The sequence below is a fragment of the Rhamphochromis longiceps genome, linkage group LG23, assembly GCF_057381845.1.
Source record: "Rhamphochromis longiceps isolate RC_006_pf linkage group LG23, R_longiceps_female_GT1.1, whole genome shotgun sequence".
NCBI classification, from domain to species: Eukaryota; Metazoa; Chordata; class Actinopteri; order Cichliformes; family Cichlidae; genus Rhamphochromis; species Rhamphochromis longiceps.
Window position 1 is genome coordinate 19,587,194 of NC_140578.1, and position 21,429 is coordinate 19,608,622.

The 21,429-nt window shown below is 40.7% G+C and overlaps 2 protein-coding genes and 1 long non-coding RNA gene across 4 annotated transcripts; 2 read left to right on the top strand and 1 right to left on the bottom strand.

Annotated features, from left to right (window-relative positions):
• Positions 1 to 75: 75 nt before the first annotated feature.
• Positions 76 to 12,839, bottom strand: LOC146641771 (uncharacterized). Its single transcript, XR_014909645.1, has 3 exons — positions 12,661 to 12,839; positions 388 to 562; positions 76 to 165 (listed from the first exon to the last, which is right to left on the bottom strand). It is a non-coding gene; the product is annotated as an uncharacterized LOC146641771 (long non-coding RNA).
• f7i (coagulation factor VIIi) lies at positions 535 to 9,360 on the top strand. The gene is given in 9 exon segments (XM_085398598.1): positions 535 to 710; positions 1,055 to 1,154; positions 1,156 to 1,186; positions 1,865 to 1,889; positions 2,279 to 2,392; positions 2,539 to 2,676; positions 2,996 to 3,111; positions 5,862 to 5,982; positions 6,916 to 9,360. Coding segments are annotated over 9 exon segments (1,308 nt in total). The 5' UTR covers positions 535 to 658; the 3' UTR covers positions 7,527 to 9,360.
• On the top strand, positions 10,394 to 21,304 carry LOC146641773 (coagulation factor X-like). 2 transcript variants are annotated; one of them, XM_085398594.1, is made up of 9 exons: positions 10,394 to 10,541; positions 15,732 to 15,892; positions 16,092 to 16,116; positions 16,292 to 16,405; positions 17,363 to 17,494; positions 17,646 to 17,935; positions 18,233 to 18,350; positions 18,862 to 19,049; positions 19,953 to 21,304. In XM_085398594.1, the coding sequence occupies exons 1-9, from the start codon at positions 10,481 to 10,483 to the stop codon at positions 20,373 to 20,375; spliced, it is 1,512 nt and encodes a 503-aa protein (XP_085254720.1). In that variant the 5' UTR covers positions 10,394 to 10,480; the 3' UTR covers positions 20,376 to 21,304. The 2 variants fall into 2 exon arrangements, with proteins under 2 accessions (XP_085254720.1, XP_085254721.1); XM_085398595.1 differs by lacking the exon at positions 10,394 to 10,541 and adding an exon at positions 13,483 to 13,670.
• Positions 21,305 to 21,429: the final 125 nt, after the last annotated feature.

Sequence of the window (21,429 nt, forward strand, 5' to 3'; positions counted from 1 at the left end):
CCTGAGATCTATTCTAGTCGCCACACCATGCCAATACATAAGAATCAAAACACATCTTTAAGCAAATATTCTTTATTGGGGAAAGACTTAAATGACCCCTGAAAACCAGGGACAACTCAAGAGGTTTGTTTGGTAGGAGGCGCACCGGAAACCAGAACACGGGACCTGAAATAAATAATGTGTAGAAAACACAGTGTTAAATTTGGTGGATTCCAAAAGAATATTCAAGTGTCAGAATATCACAATTACTGAGACTCTTTGACTCTGAGTTATCTCCACATTTATATTTTTAAAATTGTCAGTGTGTGAGATTCATGAATACTGTAGCCTTAATGGAAATGATTGTATAGAGGGAATGAGATTTCCTCCTAGGTTTTATTTACCGACCGTTAAAGCAGAGCACATGATCAGTGGGCGTGGACTATATAAATATTCCCTGCCCCCTCATCTTGAAAACCCCTGTTTTCTGGCAAACACTCTGAATCTGGTCAACATGCTGCTGAAGGGCTGCTGCATCATCTGGACTCTACTGTGGGGCACCGCTGCTGCTGCCGGTTGGTTCCTTTAGAGAAAATAACAATCAAAAATAACCTCAATTGGGAGCAGTTTTACACATCTTCTAATTCCATCGAGAAACCTAAAATGAAAAGCTTAACTTATGATAAAATCTGAACTTTGTGGATGGTTGAAGAAATGTCACAGACTGGCAGGTAATATATTTTTATGTGTATTTTTTGTGTTTTTAGAAAAATGCAAAGCAGATGTGTCTAATGTTTCTTTAATTGATTGACAGAAAACAACTGTTTTGCTGGTTTAGTTATTTTCATTTAAGGGTTAAGCTTTTTCAATTTTTACTGGTTAAATGATCACTGTTAGCTCATTATTATTTCTTTCAAAAATTGAATACTTTATTATTAATTCTTACATTTCGTGCTATAAACTTATATTCTCACACATGCAAGTATGTAATTGTTCATACATGACACTCCACTTTGTACATTTAAATGATTTTATTGAAAAAAAACCCCTCAATCTTTGCAACCCGCCCTTCCAGTGTTTGTGGAGAAGCATGAGGCCAACTTAGTCCTGCAGCGCTGGCGACGAGCAAATAGCTTGTTTGAGGAGGTAAAACAGGGAAATCTGGAGAGGGAATGCTCGGGAGGTGTTTGAGGATGAAGATCAGACGGTCAGACACACTGATGTTTAAAAGAAGTAAAACTAGAAGAAGAAATAGAAGTAAAAAGTCCCTGTGGTGGACCTCCTTAGGCTGTCATACTTTTCTTTTCTTTCCGTCTTCTTCTGTTAACTTTCTCCCCAGCTTTTTTCTTTTTCCCCCTTTTCTATCCCCCAGTCCTGTCCCTTGTGGTTGCATTAACCCAAAATAAATTCTAATAAGATATGACTGTCAAGTGGACCATTATCCCATAATGTTAATCAGCATGTCATTTTCTGGCCTTCTGCTAACAGGATACAGGCTAAAATCATTTTGAATTTATAAAACATAAAATTTTAGAAACTAAATTATTCAGCCTTATAATTTTGCCTTAGTTTGAAAACATAAGTGACAACAAAATTCTACAGGTAAACTGACCAAACTGTCAATGATGATTAAAGATGATTATTAAATTAGACCTCTGGCATGTGTTGCATATTAAACAAATCTTTTGCTCCAACTTTATACAACACTCTTTTTCAGAATGGAAATGATCCGCCTGCTGATACTTAGTCAAAATGAGCACAGACGCTACAGAAACCTAAAAAAACTCAAACTGTTGTTTAATACACTACAATGTTTATCACTAATTTACCGATCAAAATAAATAAATAAATAAATATGAAAGTTATTTAATATTTCTTTCTTTAGATGCGGTTTTGGCAGTCATATGATGGTAAGTAACATTTTGATTTTAAATTTGTTTGTGTTACGTACGCACATATGACAGGTGAGACCAAAGTAGAGATGGTTGGCCAAAAATCAAAAACAACATATCAGCACAAACACATCAGATTTCAAGCCAGTGATAGACGACTGATGATTTGGACACATTGGAGTCATTGAGTCGATCGTGAACTCCTTCGAAATCCAAAGTATTCAAGGGTTGAGTGTGAGGCTAGCTGTCTCACAGGGTCATGAAATAGGACAATGATCCCAAGCACATCTCCAAGCCAGTGGACGCAGTGCAGGGAATTTTTCTTTCCACAAAAGTAAATCAAATTTTCTTGCTTTCATTTAATCACTTTGATAAATCTGACATTATCATTATAACTCTTCTGTAAGGTCGTGACCCCTGCCTAATCAACCCATGTCATAATAATGGGACATGCATTAATCTGGGAAATAGCCAAAAATGTCAGTGTCTCGATGGGTTTGAAGGACGATACTGTCAGACAGGTAAGAAATAAGTTGGTTAAAATTAATTTTATATGAAGATTTACAGAAAATTGCTGAATTTAAACCCATATACTTTTATTTCCCTGGTATTTATCCCTAAATAAAAAAACTTTAAAGCTTTAAACAAATGATTTTGATTTTCTCAGTCTTTGAAGATACCCTGAAGTGCCTTTACCTAAACGGGCGCTGTGAGCAGTTCTGTGATGGCTCAGGATCTAGACGTCGATGTTACTGTGCTGATGGATACGTGCTGGGAGACGATGGACGACACTGTGTCCCCAATGGTAGAAATGTTGCAGGACTACCTCCATTAAGAGCTTCAGCTTCATTATTTTTACCCTGATCACGATGTGAAATCCTTTATTGAGCAGCCATCAAATCCTTTTATAATAGATACACTTGACTGATATGATCAAAACTATTCGACCCCAAACTTAATGTCTGTCAATTTAATCGTCTCATTTAAAGGTAGTCACATGATGTCTCATTACGGGAATGACTGATTGATTGCTTCTGAATTTCTTGGGGAAGACGTTAAGTTGATTATCAGTTACTTTACATCTCAGAGGATTAAGTAGTTGTGCGGTTGCATTTGTGTTACAGTGGAGTATCCATGTGGTCGGGTGGCTCCACCAGAAATTGGACAAAACCAGACTGCAGTGATTACTCCAAGGATGGTGGGGACTTACCACTGTCCCAAAGGAAACTGTCCTTGGCAGGTAAACACTGCTTTATATGAGTGATCAAACTGATTGTTTCATCATGGGTGTTTTCATTGCACCATTCACTCATGAGCTGCATGAGTTTACTTGATGCAATCAAGCCTACAGAGTCTTGCTAATGACCTACTAATTGTGTTCAGATGTGTTACAGTTGGGACATCGGCCCTCGAGGACTGGAGTTTGACACCCATGTCCTAGAGCAGGGGTAGGCAACTCCAGGCCTCGAGGGCCGATGTCCTGGAGGTTTTAGATGTGTCCATGATCCAACACAGCTGATTTAAAGGGCTAAATGACTCCTCAGCATTTCTTGAAGTTCTCTAGAGGCCTGGTAATGAACTAATCATTTGATTCAGGTGTGTTAACCCAGGGTGAGATCTAAAACCTGCAGGACACCGGCACTCGAGGCCTGGAGTTTGACACCCCTGTCCTAGAGGGATTGTCTTCTACGTAGCAGTAACATTGCCAAAATTTGTCAACAATTCAAACATCTTGTGTTAAAGTGGAAATGTCAACTTGACAGTGGACAGTTTGAACTTTTGATGACTATGTTAATGCATAATTCAAGCTTTATACAACTTAAGTAGGCGACTTATCTTCAGTGTTGGGTAAGTTACTTTAAATTAGTAACTTAGTTCCATTACTAGTTACTTCTATCAAAAGTAACTCAGTTACTTCAAGTTACTCGTTACTTTCAGAGTAACTAGTTACTAGGGAAAGTAACTTTGGTTTTACTCAGAATTCTCTTGTTAATGTGTTGCTTCCGTAACTGGATACCCAGCCAGACTGCCAGTCTTCTAGCTTGCTTACTTGCCACAAGTGCACTGTGCCACCTACCAATAGAAAGGAAAAAAATAATGTGCATATTTCCACGAGAGAAATCCCACACCTGGACCGTCGTTGACCGCCGCATGATTCTAGCCTGCTTTTTACATCCAACACAAAAACTGCAGTCGTGGTGCTTTCGATTGTACTCAGAACTCGGAAATTCTGCCTTCTGAATAGGAAGATGCAGGTAACACCAGACTGCAGATGAGCTGCATACAGGGCTGGACTGGGACAAAAAAATCATCCCGGGGAATTTGACTAGAGACCGGCCCACCATTATAGGAAAAATCATAAAGCCTTTGAATGAAAATAAACACTGTTGTGACAGTGATGTACACTGTTCTGATGGTATATATGCATCAATCTATCAATCGTTTGTTGTAAGATTCAGATAATTATTTTTTTAAAAGTGAGACATTGTAAATGAGAATAAGAAAGTATTTCTTTGTGCCCCCCTTTCCCCGTTAATGCCCTACATGCCCCCCTGGCAAAATTTTGCTAGACCCGCCCCTGCACAGTTACCAGCTGTCAGCTACGTAGAAAAAGGATCCTGGTGTTATTTGTCTCTCAGAAACAGTTCATAACTTCCCTTCAACTCATTCATGTCACCTAAAAGGTAAACCTGTTTCTCCATCACCTGTTCAGCTCTGATGATTCAGTAAGGACATCTCCTGGTTTCATCTTCATGTTTCCCTCTCACCACATATCCAAACCGACATCATGACTAGCAGCTTTACAGCTGTGGCTCCAGCAAACATCAGCTGATAGTAGAAATTAATATTAAATAAATTCTAACAACAGCTGATCAAGCTTAAACATGCTGCTGTTGTTTAGCGCGACATCCGCTGGTTTCCTCTTTCTGGCGCAAAGTGGGCGATAAATAAACAAGAGAGAAAAGCCGATCAGCTGATCATTGATCAGTTTCATGATTGAAGTAGAAACAGGAGAGGGAGGGTGAGAGAATGAGAGAAGAAGAGGCAGCTGTGCAGCGTAAACACAGAGTAACTCCAGCTTTGTGTCTTTTTCATTGTAGCTGAAGTACGGGACAAACTGTTCCTTTTCACCTCAATAAGAAACGCGTAATATTTTCTCTGAATACGAGATGATTCTGTTTTTTACAGGACGGTTGGCAACTCTAATAATTAACTTTATGAACAAAATAAAGTTCAACATCAGTAACATAGCACCACCCAGCTGTATAGAAACTCCATCATGCTAGCTAGCATGCAGTATGAAAAAGTCCGCATAACGAAAATAAACTCCATCTAAACTTGGTTTATATCTGACCCAGAGAGACTGCAGGTCATAACTTCTTACCTGAAGTTCAGTTCACCTGACACTCTCGGACCGGCGGCTGCTTCGGGTCTCTCCTCTTGCCTCCCTTTTCCTTCATCCACCTGCTGGCTTCCACCACTTGCTAATGTTATTGAATCTGTGGAAGCTCCGCGATAGCCACCACACGAAGTAACGAATAACGAGCCTATTTAAATCCCAGTAACGAGTAACGCGTTCCTGGTTTTGGCATAATAACTAGTTACCGTGCTCGTTACCACAATAATAACGTAGTTACTGTAACGCGTTACTTAATAACGCGTTAGTCCCAACACTGCTTATCTTTAAAAACACCCTGTACAGTTTTTGAGAAGAAAATATGTAAATGCTGTAAACATTTCCTCTGTTTATTTCTGCTGTAAACCTGGACAAATTTACATGTTCAGTAGAGACTAACCAAATTTTTGAACCACAGTCAAGTGGGTATGGTAGAAAAGCATAACATAGTTTAAATGATACATTAATGCAATAAATTACAATAATACACAAATGATATATGAAAATAAATATTGTTTTTAGTCTCAGGTTTGATTTTTATCCTGGGAAATAGTTTCTATCTTATAGTTAATGTAACCTTGTTTTTTTATTAGGTTCTGGTTCAGTTAAATGCAAAAGCTCACTGTGGAGGTGTTCTCATCCATCCAAAGTGGGTCATCACTGCTGCACATTGCATCCATGGCCATGACCCCCAAAACCTGACTGTGGTAGCAGGTAAACTCATTTGCATCGCTAACATATCAGACCAGTTTCTAATAAAATGTAAAATTTAAATATCATTAACTTGTTTTAAGTTATCAAATTGGCTTTTAAAGTTATTTGTCACTGCCTTTAATTGCCTGTGACATTATTTCTAAAAGTAAAAATTGATATTGCAATGGCGTTAATGTGCTACTTTGCAAAACATACTTATAAAACTATTTTGCCCCTATTGGGGAAGAAATAGGAAAAACTTGATGCAAAGACTTGCATCAGCTTTAGCTTGCTTCATATAGTGAATCATATAAGGCTTACGTGATGTACTCATGAAAGTGGTCACTTTCTCTTTACTTTCTTATATTGTTTTAGTAAGTATCCAAAACATACAAGTTTCATTATATAATTTTTCAAGGGATCTTATATCTGTTTTCACTCTTGTATGCTTTTCATACAAGTTTCACACAACAGATACAAACTTTGTACGATTTATATATATCTTTTCCATATGGAGTATTTTGATACATTAATTTAACATCTAAATGTTATTCTTTTAAAGTTAGCTTTTACTTTCATTAATTTGTTGAATTGAGATGAAAATATTGGTTACTGTCTTGAAAAATATATTTTTTTAGTTGTTTGTAGTTTTTAGAGTTTTTTATTGTGTACTTTTGTTAATTATTTTAAAAATGATTTGATCTAATAAATCTTGTACGTTAGTTCATAATTTCACTATCAATTATTTTCTAAAGGGGTTTGCACTCATTTAGTTTTTACAATGTGTTTCCCATCATTAAGTTTTGTGGAAATTATTTGGTATGGGTTTTTGTAAAGTTGTTTTTTGATCCTTTTTTTTCCTAATATTTTTTTAATTATAGGATTTATTTATTTATTTATTTATTGGTTATTTTGTAAAACTTGGCTTTCTCTAACTCTGGTCTGTGTCACCAGGGGAATATAATTTGGATGTGGAAGAAGGCACAGAACAGGAGATACCTGTTTCTTTGGCAATTGCCCATGATAGTTACGTCTCAGCGACGGGTGACAGTGACATTGCCTTGCTGCAGTTGAGCCATGCTGTCAACTTGAGCCAACACATCATCCCTATCTGCCTGCCCACTAAAGATTTTGCAACGCGGGAGCTGTTGCTACAACGTTACCACACTGTGTCTGGCTGGGGCAAGAGGACAACAGGGGGCAATGGTAAGACTCTAGGTGCCCTGGTTTCCCCTGTCCTCCGCATGATGCCAGTCCCCATCCTCCAGAACTCCATGTGCTCCCTGAGAGCCAAGTTCAACCTCACTGAAAACATGCTGTGCGCCGGATATCTGGAAGGACGCCAGGAGAGTTGCCGTGGAGATGATGGCAGCCCACTGGTGTCGCTGTTTGGCTCCACCCACTTTCTGACTGGTGTGGTTGGCTGGGGACGTGGTTGTGGGGCTGGGTATTTTGCGGTGTATACCAACATGGCCAATTTTGTGGAGTGGGTGGAGAAGACCATGAAAAATCCACCATCGTCACCGTCACATTCTCTCATAATGGTGGAACAGAAAAGAAATTAGGAGATTTATTTTTCTTTGTTGTTTATTTCTTTTCTGAAAAATTTGAAACGTTATCACTAAAATGCTTTCATTGATCTTCCTGGTCTTGTCTGGTTTGTTTGGCTGAAATGTTAAAAGTGAAGTATTTCCATATGGTTTTCTTGAAAATGTTAAAAAATGGAGAGAAGCAGAATAAATGTTACTGTCAAAGAACTCTGTGGCTCATCTTTGTGGGTAATATAAACTCTTAACATGCCTTTCTGTTATCATGTGTCCACCTTCTCCAGCTGCATTCCAGATGATCATGGTATTGTGTTTTAAAAGCCCTTTAATCCCAGTAATAACTGAACATTTGTTTTTCTAAGCTGCAGAGTCAATACACGTTAGTTTGGACTGTGGACATCCAATACTCGCCCCACTAAGAGCGCTGAGCTGATTGGCTGCCATTCAACAACCTCCGCACTGAGTCAGAGTTTTAAAAGAAATCTCCTCATTTACTGTACCCCATCTAAAAGTGAGGTGAAACAAATTCTTCAGGCCTGAGTGTGTGAGGAAGCTGCACAAACTTTTACAAAAGTGTAATAAGTGTCTTGTTTTTCATGATTTAATGTCTAAAACTTAATTTCCTTGCATACTGCTGCCAGGTTCTGGATTTATCTGTTGATGGGTTTTCTACTAGGCTCTGACCATAGACACGGTGCCCTCCGAGTTCCTATTAGAGTCAAACCTTGTTTATAAATGTGGTTCACATGTGAGCTAGATATTAAAGATATCCAGAGAAGCCAATAATGCAGCTTTGAGCTCATCCTTTGGAAAATATCTTTAACTTCTCAAACACTCAAAACCAGACTAAGCTACCAACCTTACTTGCTGACAATTGCTTATTAAAGGTTAATCATAGTGAACTGGGCAGATGAGTTGTGCAAATACAGACAAGATATTTTGTGCCTTTTATTAAAATTTTGTCTTTCATACTATTCAGTGTTCCCTGTTGACTGCAAGGAATTTAATGATCCAGACTGTTGATGATTACGACAAAATAAACCTGCATTTTTTCTAATGACCAGCAGTAAACAACCCCTCAGGTTCTGACAGTATGGAAGTCTATAAGAACACAAGAACACGAGCCTGCGGATCACTTATCTTCTGAGCTCAGTGTGCACTTTCCTGTTGAGTTTATGGTATTGGTCTCTAGTTTCGTGACTTTCTGAATGAAGGATTTACCAGCATGGCTACCTTGTGGCTGACAACTTGCTTCCCTATGAATCCCCTTATGTTTTATAAATCCTTGGTTAAATCTACAACATAGTTTTACACCTCACGTAGTTGCTTATACTTGCTCTTACCAGAAATGTAACTACACATAGTAGGGGAACAGAGCTCAACAGCTGCAACAGATACTACTTTACTTCCAGAGTATAATGATTAGCATGACAGCTCACAGTTCACCAGCTTCTCTTGTTTTTATCTCTGACAATCTGTTGGTTCTCTTGTCTTCTCTCCTTTCTGTGTTTCATGAAAAGCAGCACGTGCAGCTTGACTGTCTCATTTTGCAATAGATAAACAACCACTTCACCCATTGGGACAGGAGTCCACACAATACTCCAAAATTTTTTTGGCTTACTCCAAAGAAACAGCATTTTGGTGTTGGTGTACAGATGTGGATATAGTCTTAAAGCTGGGTCTTTATGAGACCTCCTGTTGTGTCCTCTATGACGTGCACTGATCCAGTCTTTTATGTTGTCAAAAAAGCTTCAACTTTTTAATACTGGATTTTGGAAGACCTTTGGATGTAGACAGCACCACCCGAGCAGCTGTTCTGATGATGCCATTGCCTTTTTCTGTATTTCATATATCCATGACGGTCAGTACAGCAAGGGTTAAGGTTCAAGTCTAAGGAGCTTGCAAAGAAAAGTGTCTGGACTTTAAGTTGCTTGAAGACATCTCACCTCTCATCCGAGAAGCTTCTTCAGGATGAGAGGTGAAATGTCTTCAAGCAACTTAAAGAAGTCCAGACACTTTTCTTTGCAAGCTCCTTAGACTATGATGACCTGGATGAATGAGAACCTTCACAGACGGTTAAGGTTCAACAGACTAAAACCTTTGACCTGGCCTGATCCTGTTCACAGCAAAGTCTTTTTCAACCATGTTGGTGCTTGACTTGACTGGTACTTTTTTTTTTTTTGCTCAATTTGAGTACTCAAAGCACTTTGTTACTGCTACATTCACACAATTGCTTTTTACTATGCCTAAGGACTGAAATTCATGCATTCACACTCTGATGGATGGGGTCTGATGGATCTGGGGCCAACTGGGGTTAAGTATCTTGCTAAGGATGTGTTGACATACAGTTTGGAGATCAAGCCACAAACCAAAGCACTAAATTATAAAGTACTCACATGTGAAACTTTGGTGCTCCTTATATGTTTATTTATTATAGGCACAGCAACTCCACTTACTACAGACTATGCAGCTGACAATGACTCCTTCCTGCCCATCTATTTGCTTCCAGTAGTTAGCCAATTAGAGGAAAGCGCACATGTAGTGAGGATAATGATAGCTTTGTGTTATCCATTATGTATTATCTAGTCCCATAAAAAAACATACAAAACTGGGCATAAGCATAACAGGAGCTCTTTAAAATCTGATTGGCTGTGTCATGATAAATTTCATGCTGGAAGTCATACTAAACATTCTTTGGCGTGGTTGCCAGAGGGGCAACCTCCATGATTGGAGGATTTTACTTTCAGCAGTGCTATCTGGGACTTGCAGTTCTCCCTTGAAGTTTTGATGACTCAGTTAAAACCCAACTAGCCCAATCAGTCAGTTTAAACACTCCGTCCCCCTCCCTCTCCATAGAGGTCGTTACCCTCTACACCTCCCCTCCTCTCGGCTATCTTATCTCTACATTCAGACTCCATTACTCCACTCAACACAGAGGGTTTTCCAGGCTGATCTCATAAACATCTAGGACCATGTTCTGGTGTATACGTCTGTCCCTGGGACTCCTGTTCTTTCATCTGGCTGCTGCTCATGGTATGTTTATAAAACTGTATGTTTAGCTTTTAACAATGACACATCATAGAAGTGGGGAAGAATATGGTGTTTAAGCTGAGAGAGAAAGAAATACCACTATGTTGAATGCATTGGGTTTTTTAGAGGGGGTGTTGTGGGTGAGGGTGATTGACAGATGGCAGGTGACACGTGACCCCACCCCGTGTGTTTGGTGTGTTGTGTGTGATGTCAGCATGACAGCAGCATGCATGCCACACGGGAAATACTCTACTAAATCATCATAATTTTCTTTATCATTGAAAATGGACTTTTGAACAATAATTGTATAAATAACAATATAAAAACTTCTGATTTATTTGTGAAAATACTAAATAAAGCAAAAACAAAAAAGAAAGGGTAAGAAGATGCCTATACGGAACCTGCACATAGCCACTATGACATCACTTATTGGTTTCTGGACATTTTGCTGCAGCACAAGCATTTTAGCTGTTATGCTAGTTTGTTGTTATGCTAGTATGGTTAATTACCATATTTGTACCATTTTACTGCTTCTTTACACCACATTTAAGATATGTGTTTATCTGGTCTTTAGGGTTTTGAAGACTAGCTGTATATAAAAGATAAATATAGCTTCTATCACATAAATGGATTGAAGTTCACTTTTAAAGTTTTGACTTTTTGGTATTATGGTCTAAGGAGCCTGGAAAGAAAAGTGTCTGGACTTCTTTAAGTTGCTACAAGACGTTTCGCCTCTCATCCTGAAGAAGCTTCTTCAGTTCTAGGGTCAAATGGTGGAGAATCCCAGATTTAAGCCCTTTCGCAGTGTCCCCCAAGAGGGACAATGGACCTCCTAATGATCCTAATCACACGAGCCAAGGTGTGAAAACGGGTGTGGGTCACAATCAGCCAAGATTTCAGGTGAGCTCATTGGGAAACCTGGCCCCACCCTATGATGTGATTTCCTGAGGTCAGATGACCCAGGCTGTGAGTGGGCGTTAAGGCGTCTGGGAAGGGATCTCAAGACTGGATTATAAATGGCAGACAGTTGGTGTCGTAAGCCACCACCTCTGTTCAAAGATGGTCTTTCACAGTGGACATAGATGGCTTTGTTCACTTAGCGGTCCATCTGCATCTAAAAGACAAAGGTCGCTCATTTGAGGATGCCAATGTTCACATTTTGGACAGAGAAGACAGATGGTTTGAAAGATGGGATCTGCTAGGAGCTGCTGCCATTCCCTTTCGAGGCCTTCCCCAAACTACAGCACAATTCACATCCAGGCAGTTCACCTTTATCTACTAAAACGCTGTCAAACCTAAAATGAGGACGTGAGCCCAGCTGGTGAATGTGTGTTTGTCAACAGGAGGTACAAAGCAGTTCCCTGCATAACCATTGCAGCAGTTTAGTCCAAAATGCCTCTTTAAACTCATTCCCGTCGCATGTAGGACTCTGCCAGGCAAACCCTTTGTCAATGATTATATTTGTAGTTTTAATGGAAAGAATTTGTGGGTTTAGTCGGGTGGCGGTAAACTTCCATTTTGTTGGTCTCAGAATCTCATCTCTGCTTTTGCAGCCTATGTTGGCTTCATCAGGTGGTTTTCAGTTGATTGTGAAGCAGCGGGTATGTGTCAGGGCTCTGTGTGCGGGAAGGTGGAGATGTGGATCCAAGTGCAGGACTCTGAGACGGAAATATAACTGAAAACCACAGCTTTATTGCTGGCACCAACAAAACAGAAATCAAACATGAAAACACTAACTGGAACACACAGGCAGGGTCTGAGGGTACAAAACGACACAGAGCATGGGAAAACACAGGGCTTATGTACACAGGGTAGTAATGAGGGAATGGGCAACAGGAGGGAGACACAGCTGGGAGAGATCAGGGCTAACGAGACAGGGGGAAACAAAGCTGCACACACTAACCTAAGACAAAGACTTTCACAATAAAACAGGAAACATGAAACACTACTAAAAGACACGGACAGAAAATACATGAAACTGTGGTGGACCACTAGAGGGCTCCACTCACACCCAGTGTATAGGAAGTGTGTTCCTGTGTTTTGTGGCGCGATATGCGCAGTTGATGTTGGAGACAAATAAAGAAGGAGTGAGAACTGAGAGCTCTGTGTCGTTGATGCTTACCTCCACATTGGTGACCCCTGACTCGAGCATGCAACGGGCCGTAGATAACGCAGACTCCGCTATGGATGCATCAGCGGCCGCCGGACCTCCGCCTCCTGTTGCAGCTACGTTCGCTGTGGCGCTGAAACTGCCGGACTTTTGGCTCCATGACCCCCCGTCATGGTTTGTACACGTGGAGGCTCAGTTCGCCCTTCGCGGCATCTCGGCTGACGACACGAAGTATCACCATGTGGTGGCCTCGCTCGACCCGCTGGCCACCCGTCGCGCGATGGCGCTCCTCCGGGACCCACCCGCCCAAGGGAAATACGCCGCCCTCAAAGACCTGCTTCTTCGGCGCTATGCCCTCTCCGACGCCGAACGAGCCGAAAAGCTCCTCAACCTGTCAGGCTTGGGTGGTGTTACTGCGCTCGAGCTCATGGAGAACATGCTATCGTTGCTCGGGCCGGATGACAGTGGTTTCCTCTTCGTGCACCTCTTCCTCCGCCAACTACCGGCCGCCGTGAGAGCTGTCCTCACGAACTCTCCGCTTCTGCCTGCGAAGGATTATCGCTCCCTGGCTGAAGAAGCGGATCGCATTCTCCTGGCTAGCCGCACTTTCGACGTTCACGCCCTGGCTACGGACACGCCAGCGGCACCTTCCACGCCTCCACCTGCCTCCCCCGGAGCATCCGCCCCCTTGCTGACGGCAGGGATTGCTACACGCCGGCACCGCGGAAAGAGCATCTGTTTCTACCATCAGCGTTTTGGCGACAGAGCGCGTCGCTGCCTGCCGCCTTGCGCTTTCAGGGCCCAGGGAAATGGACCCGCCAGCGCGCCGTAGCAGCCGCGACCGCTGGCAATACAGAAAGGCTGCTCTTCATAGAGGACTCGCGCTCCGGGAGACGTTTTCTCGTGGACTCCGGCTCCCAGAAGAGCCTCCTTCCCCCTACCGCTGCCGACGGACTAGCAGCGAACTGTGGGCCGCAGCTCATTGCAGCTAATGGCTCTCCCATCAAAACGTTTGGGGAAAGGTTGGTGACTGTTTGTTTTCATGGCCGGGATTTCCAGTGGAACTTTGTTGTTGCCGCTAGCTCTGTACCTATTTGGGGTGCTGATTTCCTGTGTGCTCATGGACTACTTGTCGATGTTGCTAACAGGCGTTTAATCGATGCTCTCTCGTTTTCTTCGCTACCCTGTTTTACTCGGGCCGCTGAGCCCCTGATTCGGGCTAATGTAGTGACCTCCAGGGATGCTTTTCAGCGTTTGCTTTTAGAGTTCCCATCGCTGTCTGTCCCTAATTTCTCTAGCACGGTAACGAAGCATGGGGTTGAGCATTATATTCCCACGGTCGGGCCCCCGGTGTTCGCGCGCGCGCCGCCTCAACCCCGCGAAACTGTCCGTCGCTCGGGAAGAGTTTGCAGCCATGGAGCGCCTTGGCATTGTACAGCGTTCGAACAGTGCATGGGCCTCTCCGCTTCACATGGTGCCCAAATCGGACGGTCGTTGGCGGCCATGCGGAGATTTCCGCCGTTTAAATAATGCCACGGAGAATGACCGTTATCCCACCCCCCACATTCAGGATTTTTTTTGCCATTCTCGCCGGAACGTCGATTTTTTCTAAAATTGACTTGGTGCGGGGGTATCACCAGGTTCCCGTTCGGCTTGTTCGAGTTTTTGCGCATGCCGTTTGGCCTGAAAGGTGCCGCCCAGACCTTTCAGCGGCTGATGGACTCCGTTTTGCGTGGGCTGCTGTTCGTTTTTGTTTATCTGGACGATATATTGGTGGCCAGCTGCTCAGCGAGCCAGCACGAGTCCCATCTGCGCCAGGTTTTCCAGCGTTTGGCAGCGCACGGCCTGATCATCAACCCTTCCAAGTGCCAGTTTGGGTTGCCTGTTCTGGATTTCCTCGGGCACCGCATTTCCGCTGAAGGTGTGGTTCCGTTGCCCGACAGAGTCCAGGCCGTTTCGGCTTTCCCGCGTCCCACGTCGGTTAAAGCGTTGCAGGAGTTCTTGGGGATGATAAATTTTTACAACCGTTCTACTGGGAAACAGTACATGAATGCCTATGAATGCCTTTGTGCTCCAGAGTTTCCAGAGTTTCAGCTATTTAGATAGATAGCTATATAGCTTCAGCTATAGATAATCCGTAGAAAATAGACAATGGAAATGGTATAAGAACCATTAAGACACAGCAAGTCATATTATCTGTTAGGTCAGACCTAGTCAGATTAACAGTATTTTGTCTCTATCTGTCATTCTGCAATTCATCCCATGTAAACAATAACGTGGCGCACAGCATGACGTGAAAAAAGGCACATACCTTTGACGTTGCAACGAACTCTGTATTCCAAGGAGTTTTTAAAAAATCTCAGTTTTCGGTGATTTGAAACGCCGTTGACGAAACAACTGCGTTTTCAAAAATACTCGTGCAGCTGCGGACATAGCGTAAAAGAGAGTAGTTTATTTTATTACTACCTGCAATTTATTGCAGATTACTTGTATTTGCTTAATTGTTTACTAAATGTTTGAGCTGTGAAATAAACCGCAATGGAGCAAAGTATGGGTGTGTGTGTGGTTGGAGGATGTGTTTGTGCATGCTTGTGTGTGCGCGTGCGAGGGGGGGGCGCGAACATTTTTTTTGTAAAACAAAGGGGGGCCGAACAAAAAGAGGTTGGGAACCACTGTGTTAGGTAATTACATTAAGAATATTCCAGAAGGGGCGGGCTGCCCATAGACATGAATGTGAGTTGTCTGTCTCTCTGTGTTTGCCCTGCAACAGACTGTCAGTGTCTTTTTTATGTTAACATGTTAAACTTAAGGAAGTGTGCAGCTGTTATGAAGGGCAAAATTAGCTATAGAAAGGAGTTATTTGTATCAGACTGTAAATATGTTATTTTAACTGTAAAGATGGACATTTTAACATGGGTGTCTATGGGGACTCATTCACTTTAGGAGCCAGCCTCAAGTGGACATTAGAAGAAGTGTTTCTGGCACTTCAAGTGTTGCTTCATGACTTTTTCAAAATGCACTAAAACGAAATCATTAAATTAAATACCGATGTTTAATTTAATGTTTTACATTTTTTTTCTCAGTCTTCTTAGACAGCCAAGTGGCCAATCAAGTGCTGAATCGAAGGATACGAGCTAACAGCATTTTTGAGGAGTGGAAAAAAGGCAACATGGAAAGAGAATGTGTGGAGGAGCGCTGTAGCTGGGAAGAGGCGCGAGAGATATTTGAAGACAAAGAAAAAACTGTATTAACCTTTATTTTAATACATTTAAATTTGCACTCAAACATTACAAAATTTTAGGAAATATTAGAAAAGATTATTGTAAATATTAGGAATCATATGTCTAAATTATGGTATTTTCCATTATTAACTATTATTTAGTGATGGAAAATCTGGCTTTTAGATCTTTTGAGCAATTTAATTTTCTTTTGTGTTTTTTCAGGATGAATTCTGGGCCAAGTATATTGGTAAGTTTTTGTATTAAAATCTTAGAAATGCTGAAACTTTACAAATAATACCCTGAAAGGACATTAGAATATATGTACAATTACCAACTGAAAGAGGACAGCTGCTAAAATGTAACCTTGTACTTTGACCACTACAGTCAAACACTTGCTTCAATCTGCTGTTCATGTCCCACAGATGGAGATGCATGTATATCATCACCCTGTGTTAATGGCGGCCAATGCAAAGATGGAATTGGCAGCTACGCTTGCTACTGCCAAGAAGGGTACAAGGGCTTCAACTGTGAAATTGGTGAAGAACTTCAAATTTCACTTACTGCCTTTCAGAAAAACATATTAACTTATTCTGGTCAATAATACAATCTTGTAGATATACTGTAAGGTTAGTAATGGTTAAGTTTTGGTCAAGTTTTGCTAATGTTTGAAAGCTCCCATCCATTTTCAGTATCTTATCTGAAAAAAACTATTGCCACAAAAAGGGAAAACTGCTCATTTCAGAAGGAGTTTTCTAACCTTTCTGGAGGTTATATTACTTCAGTATAGATAGCAGTGGGGACAAAAACATGGCTGGCTGAGCCTCCTCTCGCTAGTTTTCCTGGGATAGCCTGACCTTTCTTGAGGTAGGATGGTAAACAATAGTAAAAATCTGCAGAAGAAAAGGAACCAAAGACCCTGTTACAACATGAGCTGTTTCATGGACGCAGGGTTCCTGTGGCCACTTTCTGCATTGTCAGCATGTTTTGGGTCATTGTTATTGTGGACCCATCCATAACAACTTTTCTGTGTTCTGGCTGATGAAAGGGGGTGCTGAAAAAGGGAGGAACACCCACTCTGGGTAAGGGATAAGTTACTGCCCTAAGTGGAGGATTTCAAGTATCTTCTTGTTCACAAGTGAGGGGAGTGAGAAACTGACACAGATTTAGGCAGCGTCAACAGTGGTGCGGATGCCATACTTTTCTATTTTGGTGAAGATCATAAAAGCCAAACTCTCGATTTCATGGTCATTCTATGTTCCTACCCTTACATAGGATCACAGACTTTGGGTAGATGAACATTCTGTATGAAGGGATAGATATGAATATAACCAGGATACTGGCAGTTTGGCAATTGTTCAGATGTTAAGCATAATCTCAACCATTCCAAATTGTAAACCATGCACATCTGTGACGATGTAAAAGTTTTTTCAGAAACCTACTTTGTTTTTTTAACAGTGGCACCATCTATCTTAACTGTGTCTGTGTCTTTGCAGTTATTCCTCAGCTCTGTGAGGACAAAAATGGTGGTTGTGAACATTTCTGCGATGTGATACAGAGAAGAATTCATTGCTTCTGTGCTGATGGATACTTCCTGGCATCAGATGACAAATCCTGCCACTCCAACGGTGAGAGAGGCTTAAGAATGTGAATAGTCTTTTACTCAGATGGCAGAACAGTAAAAGAGCACCTAGATCACAGATCAGACTTTGGAAACCATAATGTTGAAATCTTCTGGTCCCAAAACTCAACCTCTCATTACCATACAAACTCTTTCAGAAACGTACAAATGTGGTGCCATCAGCAGCAAAGCCGTTCGGACTGTTTTCTGGTATGAGAGGAAAAACATAACAGAGGGGAACATAACTAAGTTTAACAGCACCGGCAACATCAACTTAACAACACAGCCTTATGTCCAGGATGCTGGTCCAATGTCCTCAGTGTCTGAGAACAAAAGCCAAAACGTGGCACATTATCCTAATTTGGAAAAGATGATTCAGTCTGAAATGGCGAAAATGACTCGTATTGTCAACGGGGAGGACTGTCCACCAGGACAATGCCCATGGCAGGTAGAGACTCTTTCACAAAACGTTTTGGGATTATAATTTAAGAACTTACCTGCCAGATACAGTTTCTGTTTCAGTAAAAAGTAACCCTAACCCATACTATCACCTTCAATCGATCACATGATTCCCTCAGGGTAAACATCTAGAAGGCATTATCAATACTCAGCTGACACCTAAGAGTTCATAGCATTAAACTTCATTTTCACATGTCTTAGACCTCTGCACAGGTTTTATATCGTCAATTCAAATGTTTTTTTTTTTCATTTTTGGGGGGGTGGGTGGCTGTTTTTGTCCTCATAGGCTCTCCTTGTGAATGAAGATAATATTGGGTTTTGTGGAGGAACAATACTCAATCAATACATCATCCTGACTGCTGCCCACTGCATGAACCAGTCACGTTACTTCAACGTGAGGCTCGGTAGGTTTGATGAACCAATTGTAAACCTGCGTATATAATTCTAGTTCATCACATTAAGGTAATAATGTCTTTATGCCTATTAAGAAGTAATAAATCTAATTTATGATCTTTAACTTAACTTTATGGTCCATATGACATATTTTTCAATTGTATATTTAATATGATAAATTTTATAACAGATTTTAATGTGGGTATTTTTTTCAAAGTATGAGATATGGTACAGATATACCCTTTTGTCAACTTCTGTAAAAAAGAAATAATGATCACTTACAATTTTTTAATATAGAACATTACCAATGCTGAGGTTATTATGTGCATTTTTTAAGTTGGTAGAAATAGTGCAGTTTAGAACTTTTTGTTGGTTACGCACAGGTTTTAGGCCATGTCCCTTATCGGGACGTGATTAACAGTGTTCTGTTTTCAAAGCGCTTTGTATGCTGTAAAAAAATTTAATTACTATGATTTTTCATTAAAACATCGCTGAACATCTTTGCTTTTTCTCTGCACTCAGGTGAATTTGACAGGTTGGTAAATGAGGGCACTGAAGCTGACCATATTGTGGACACGATCCTCACCCACAGAGGGTACAAGGCAGACACCTACCACAATGACATTGCACTCATCAAATTAACCACACCCATCAAATTCAGCAGGTTCATTGTGCCAGCCTGCATTCCTGAGCAAGAATTTGCTGAAAAGGTGAATTTTTAAAATCATATCATACTATACCATTACATATCACTTTTATTTATACATAACAGGCCTGACCAAAGTGTTGTAACACCAAACATAAAAGAGAGCATAGAGACGTAGACAACAAGGTGGGACAGATGGATGTAGCAGCTGATATAGATAAAATGGGGGTGCAATCATTAAGAGACTTGGATTTGTAAATGAACTGGAAGTCCGTGAACTGAAGGTGAAATTGGACTGACATAATGTTGCTTGCAGCAGATAAAAAGCGAGCTGCAGCATTTTGCATCAGCTGTAGGTGAGCGACGAGTCCTGGGTGATTAAGACAAGGTGTTATAAAAGCAAAGTTACGTTTGGACAAAGGAGGCTTAATTTTTAACCACAGCTAGAACTGGAAAAAACAGGGTTTTACCACTCTGTTCACATGAGAATTGAGCTTTAGAGAATCCATCACACCTAGATTAATAATAGATTTCTCATATGAGGCCAAAGAGGATGCAGATACTGCTGCTGGTGCCACATGAGTTTTATTTTGTTTCTCACTAAAATTCTGAGAATCCCCTGATGTCAATAATGCAAAATGTAATGGAAAATCTAATTTTGAGGTGACGGTGCAATTAGTAAAAGCAAAAAGTTTTATCTTGCTTAATAAACTTTTTCCTATTACTTCAGACGATTGATAAACAACTAGATTTTATACTTGAACAGAGAAGCTTATAAAAAGGTTTGGTTGAGCAAAACATTTGTGTATGCAGCCTTAATCTTTAGTTCATATTTTTTTTAAAAAGAAAGAAAAAAGAAAGAAAGAAACATAAAGAAAAGAAAAAACAACCAAAAAGGAATTTACCAAATTTGTTTGATTATGTGACGTTTATATGACAATCATACATGGATTACCTCTATTGTCAGGTCCTGATGCAGCAGCCGGATGGCATGGTTAGCGGTTTTGGACGTCTCGGCGAGGGTCGGGAGCCATCCAGCATCTTGCAGCGCCTATCTGTACCTTATGTGGACCGTCGAACCTGCATCGAATCCACTCCTTTACGTATCTCGCAGCGTATGTTTTGTGCTGGTTATGACACAATAGCCAAGGATGCCTGCCAAGGTGACAGTGGCGGGCCTCATGTCACACGTTACCGTGACACCTACTTTGTCACTGGCGTCGTGAGCTGGGGTGAAGGCTGTGCACGCAAGGGCAAGTATGGTGTTTACACCCAGGTGTCCAAGTACATTCAATGGATCCGTGATGGTATGAAGACGCTGATCCAAAAAAACAAGACCGGCAGCAGGATGAAGAGGAACCATGCCCAAATAACAAGGCTTTATCTGTAAAACATCTGTCAACATCCACTGAGCAGAGATCGGCCAGACTTTGCACCACTCATGTAATCACTAATGAACAGTCAGAGAAACCTATTCATCCTAGTGCTGCAAAGAGCTGCAAATCCTACCTGTGACGAACAGAATTAGAGTCAGTAATTATTTGGGGGTTCCTCAGGGTACTACTCTTGGTCCTTTATATTTTTAATTTTATTTTATGTAACATTAATTTTGTATTAATGTTTATTTTTCCAGGGCAATCATCTGACATCATATTTCTGAACAATTCAAGTCCATCATTTCCTCTGGGCTCTGATTTTGGTCTTAATTTCCACTTTAGATGTTTCGTGTTCTGGTTGGTTCACTGATTCTTCTGTAAGTCTTTCTCATGAGATAGTATACATCTTTGATGGAAACAATCTCAAACAGGATACATCCTCTGAAATTTGATTGAATACATTTTTTTTTAGTATAATTACATTTTTTTTAAACAGAATGCATTTCATAATCTCAGCAATTCAATGTTTTGTTCCATGTATGCTTCATGAGTCACTGATAGAAACAAGCTTTTAAACTGAACATGAAGCAAATAAAAGCAAACTATAAGAACATGTTGAAGCCTGATGTCATTTAATGATAAGTATAGCTTGTATTTATAATAGTAATTCAAAAGGTGGAAGAATCTCCAGTGACAGTTTGGAAAAAAGTTGTTTTACAAAATTGTGTTTTTGCTCAAGAAAATGTAAAATTTGTGGCACAATGGTTTTAAAGAACCATCTTATTACTTGATCTGGATAAACTCAATGTTATGTAAAAATGTCAGTGATGAAATCTATCCTTGTTTACCTCAAACAAACAAACATGGGAGACCTTCTGCTTGTTTTGCTTGTTTTTAAAGGAAAGGCCAGAGTCCACTTCAAGAACAGAGCGTTTACGGGAAACTGCGTGGTCTTTTAACTCTTTAGAGAATCATGTGAATAAAATGTCAAAAAACAAATAATTCTATAAGGACTGGATGTTTATATGTACACAAAAATGCACACCAGTAAAATAACCTGGGACCAGA

What these genes read in the sequence shown, in the direction of transcription:
- LOC146641773 (XM_085398594.1), top strand. Translation starts at nt 10,481, where the DNA reads ATGTTCTGGTGTATACGTCTGTCCCTGGGACTCCTGTTCTTTCATCTG. An exon ending in TTGAAGACAAAGAAAAAACT is followed by an intron (nt 15,893 to 16,091) that starts GTATTAACCTTT and finishes GTGTTTTTTCAG; the next exon opens with GATGAATTCTGGGCCAAGTA. An exon ending in CAAATCCTGCCACTCCAACG is followed by an intron (nt 17,495 to 17,645) that starts GTGAGAGAGGCT and finishes AAACTCTTTCAG; the next exon opens with AAACGTACAAATGTGGTGCC.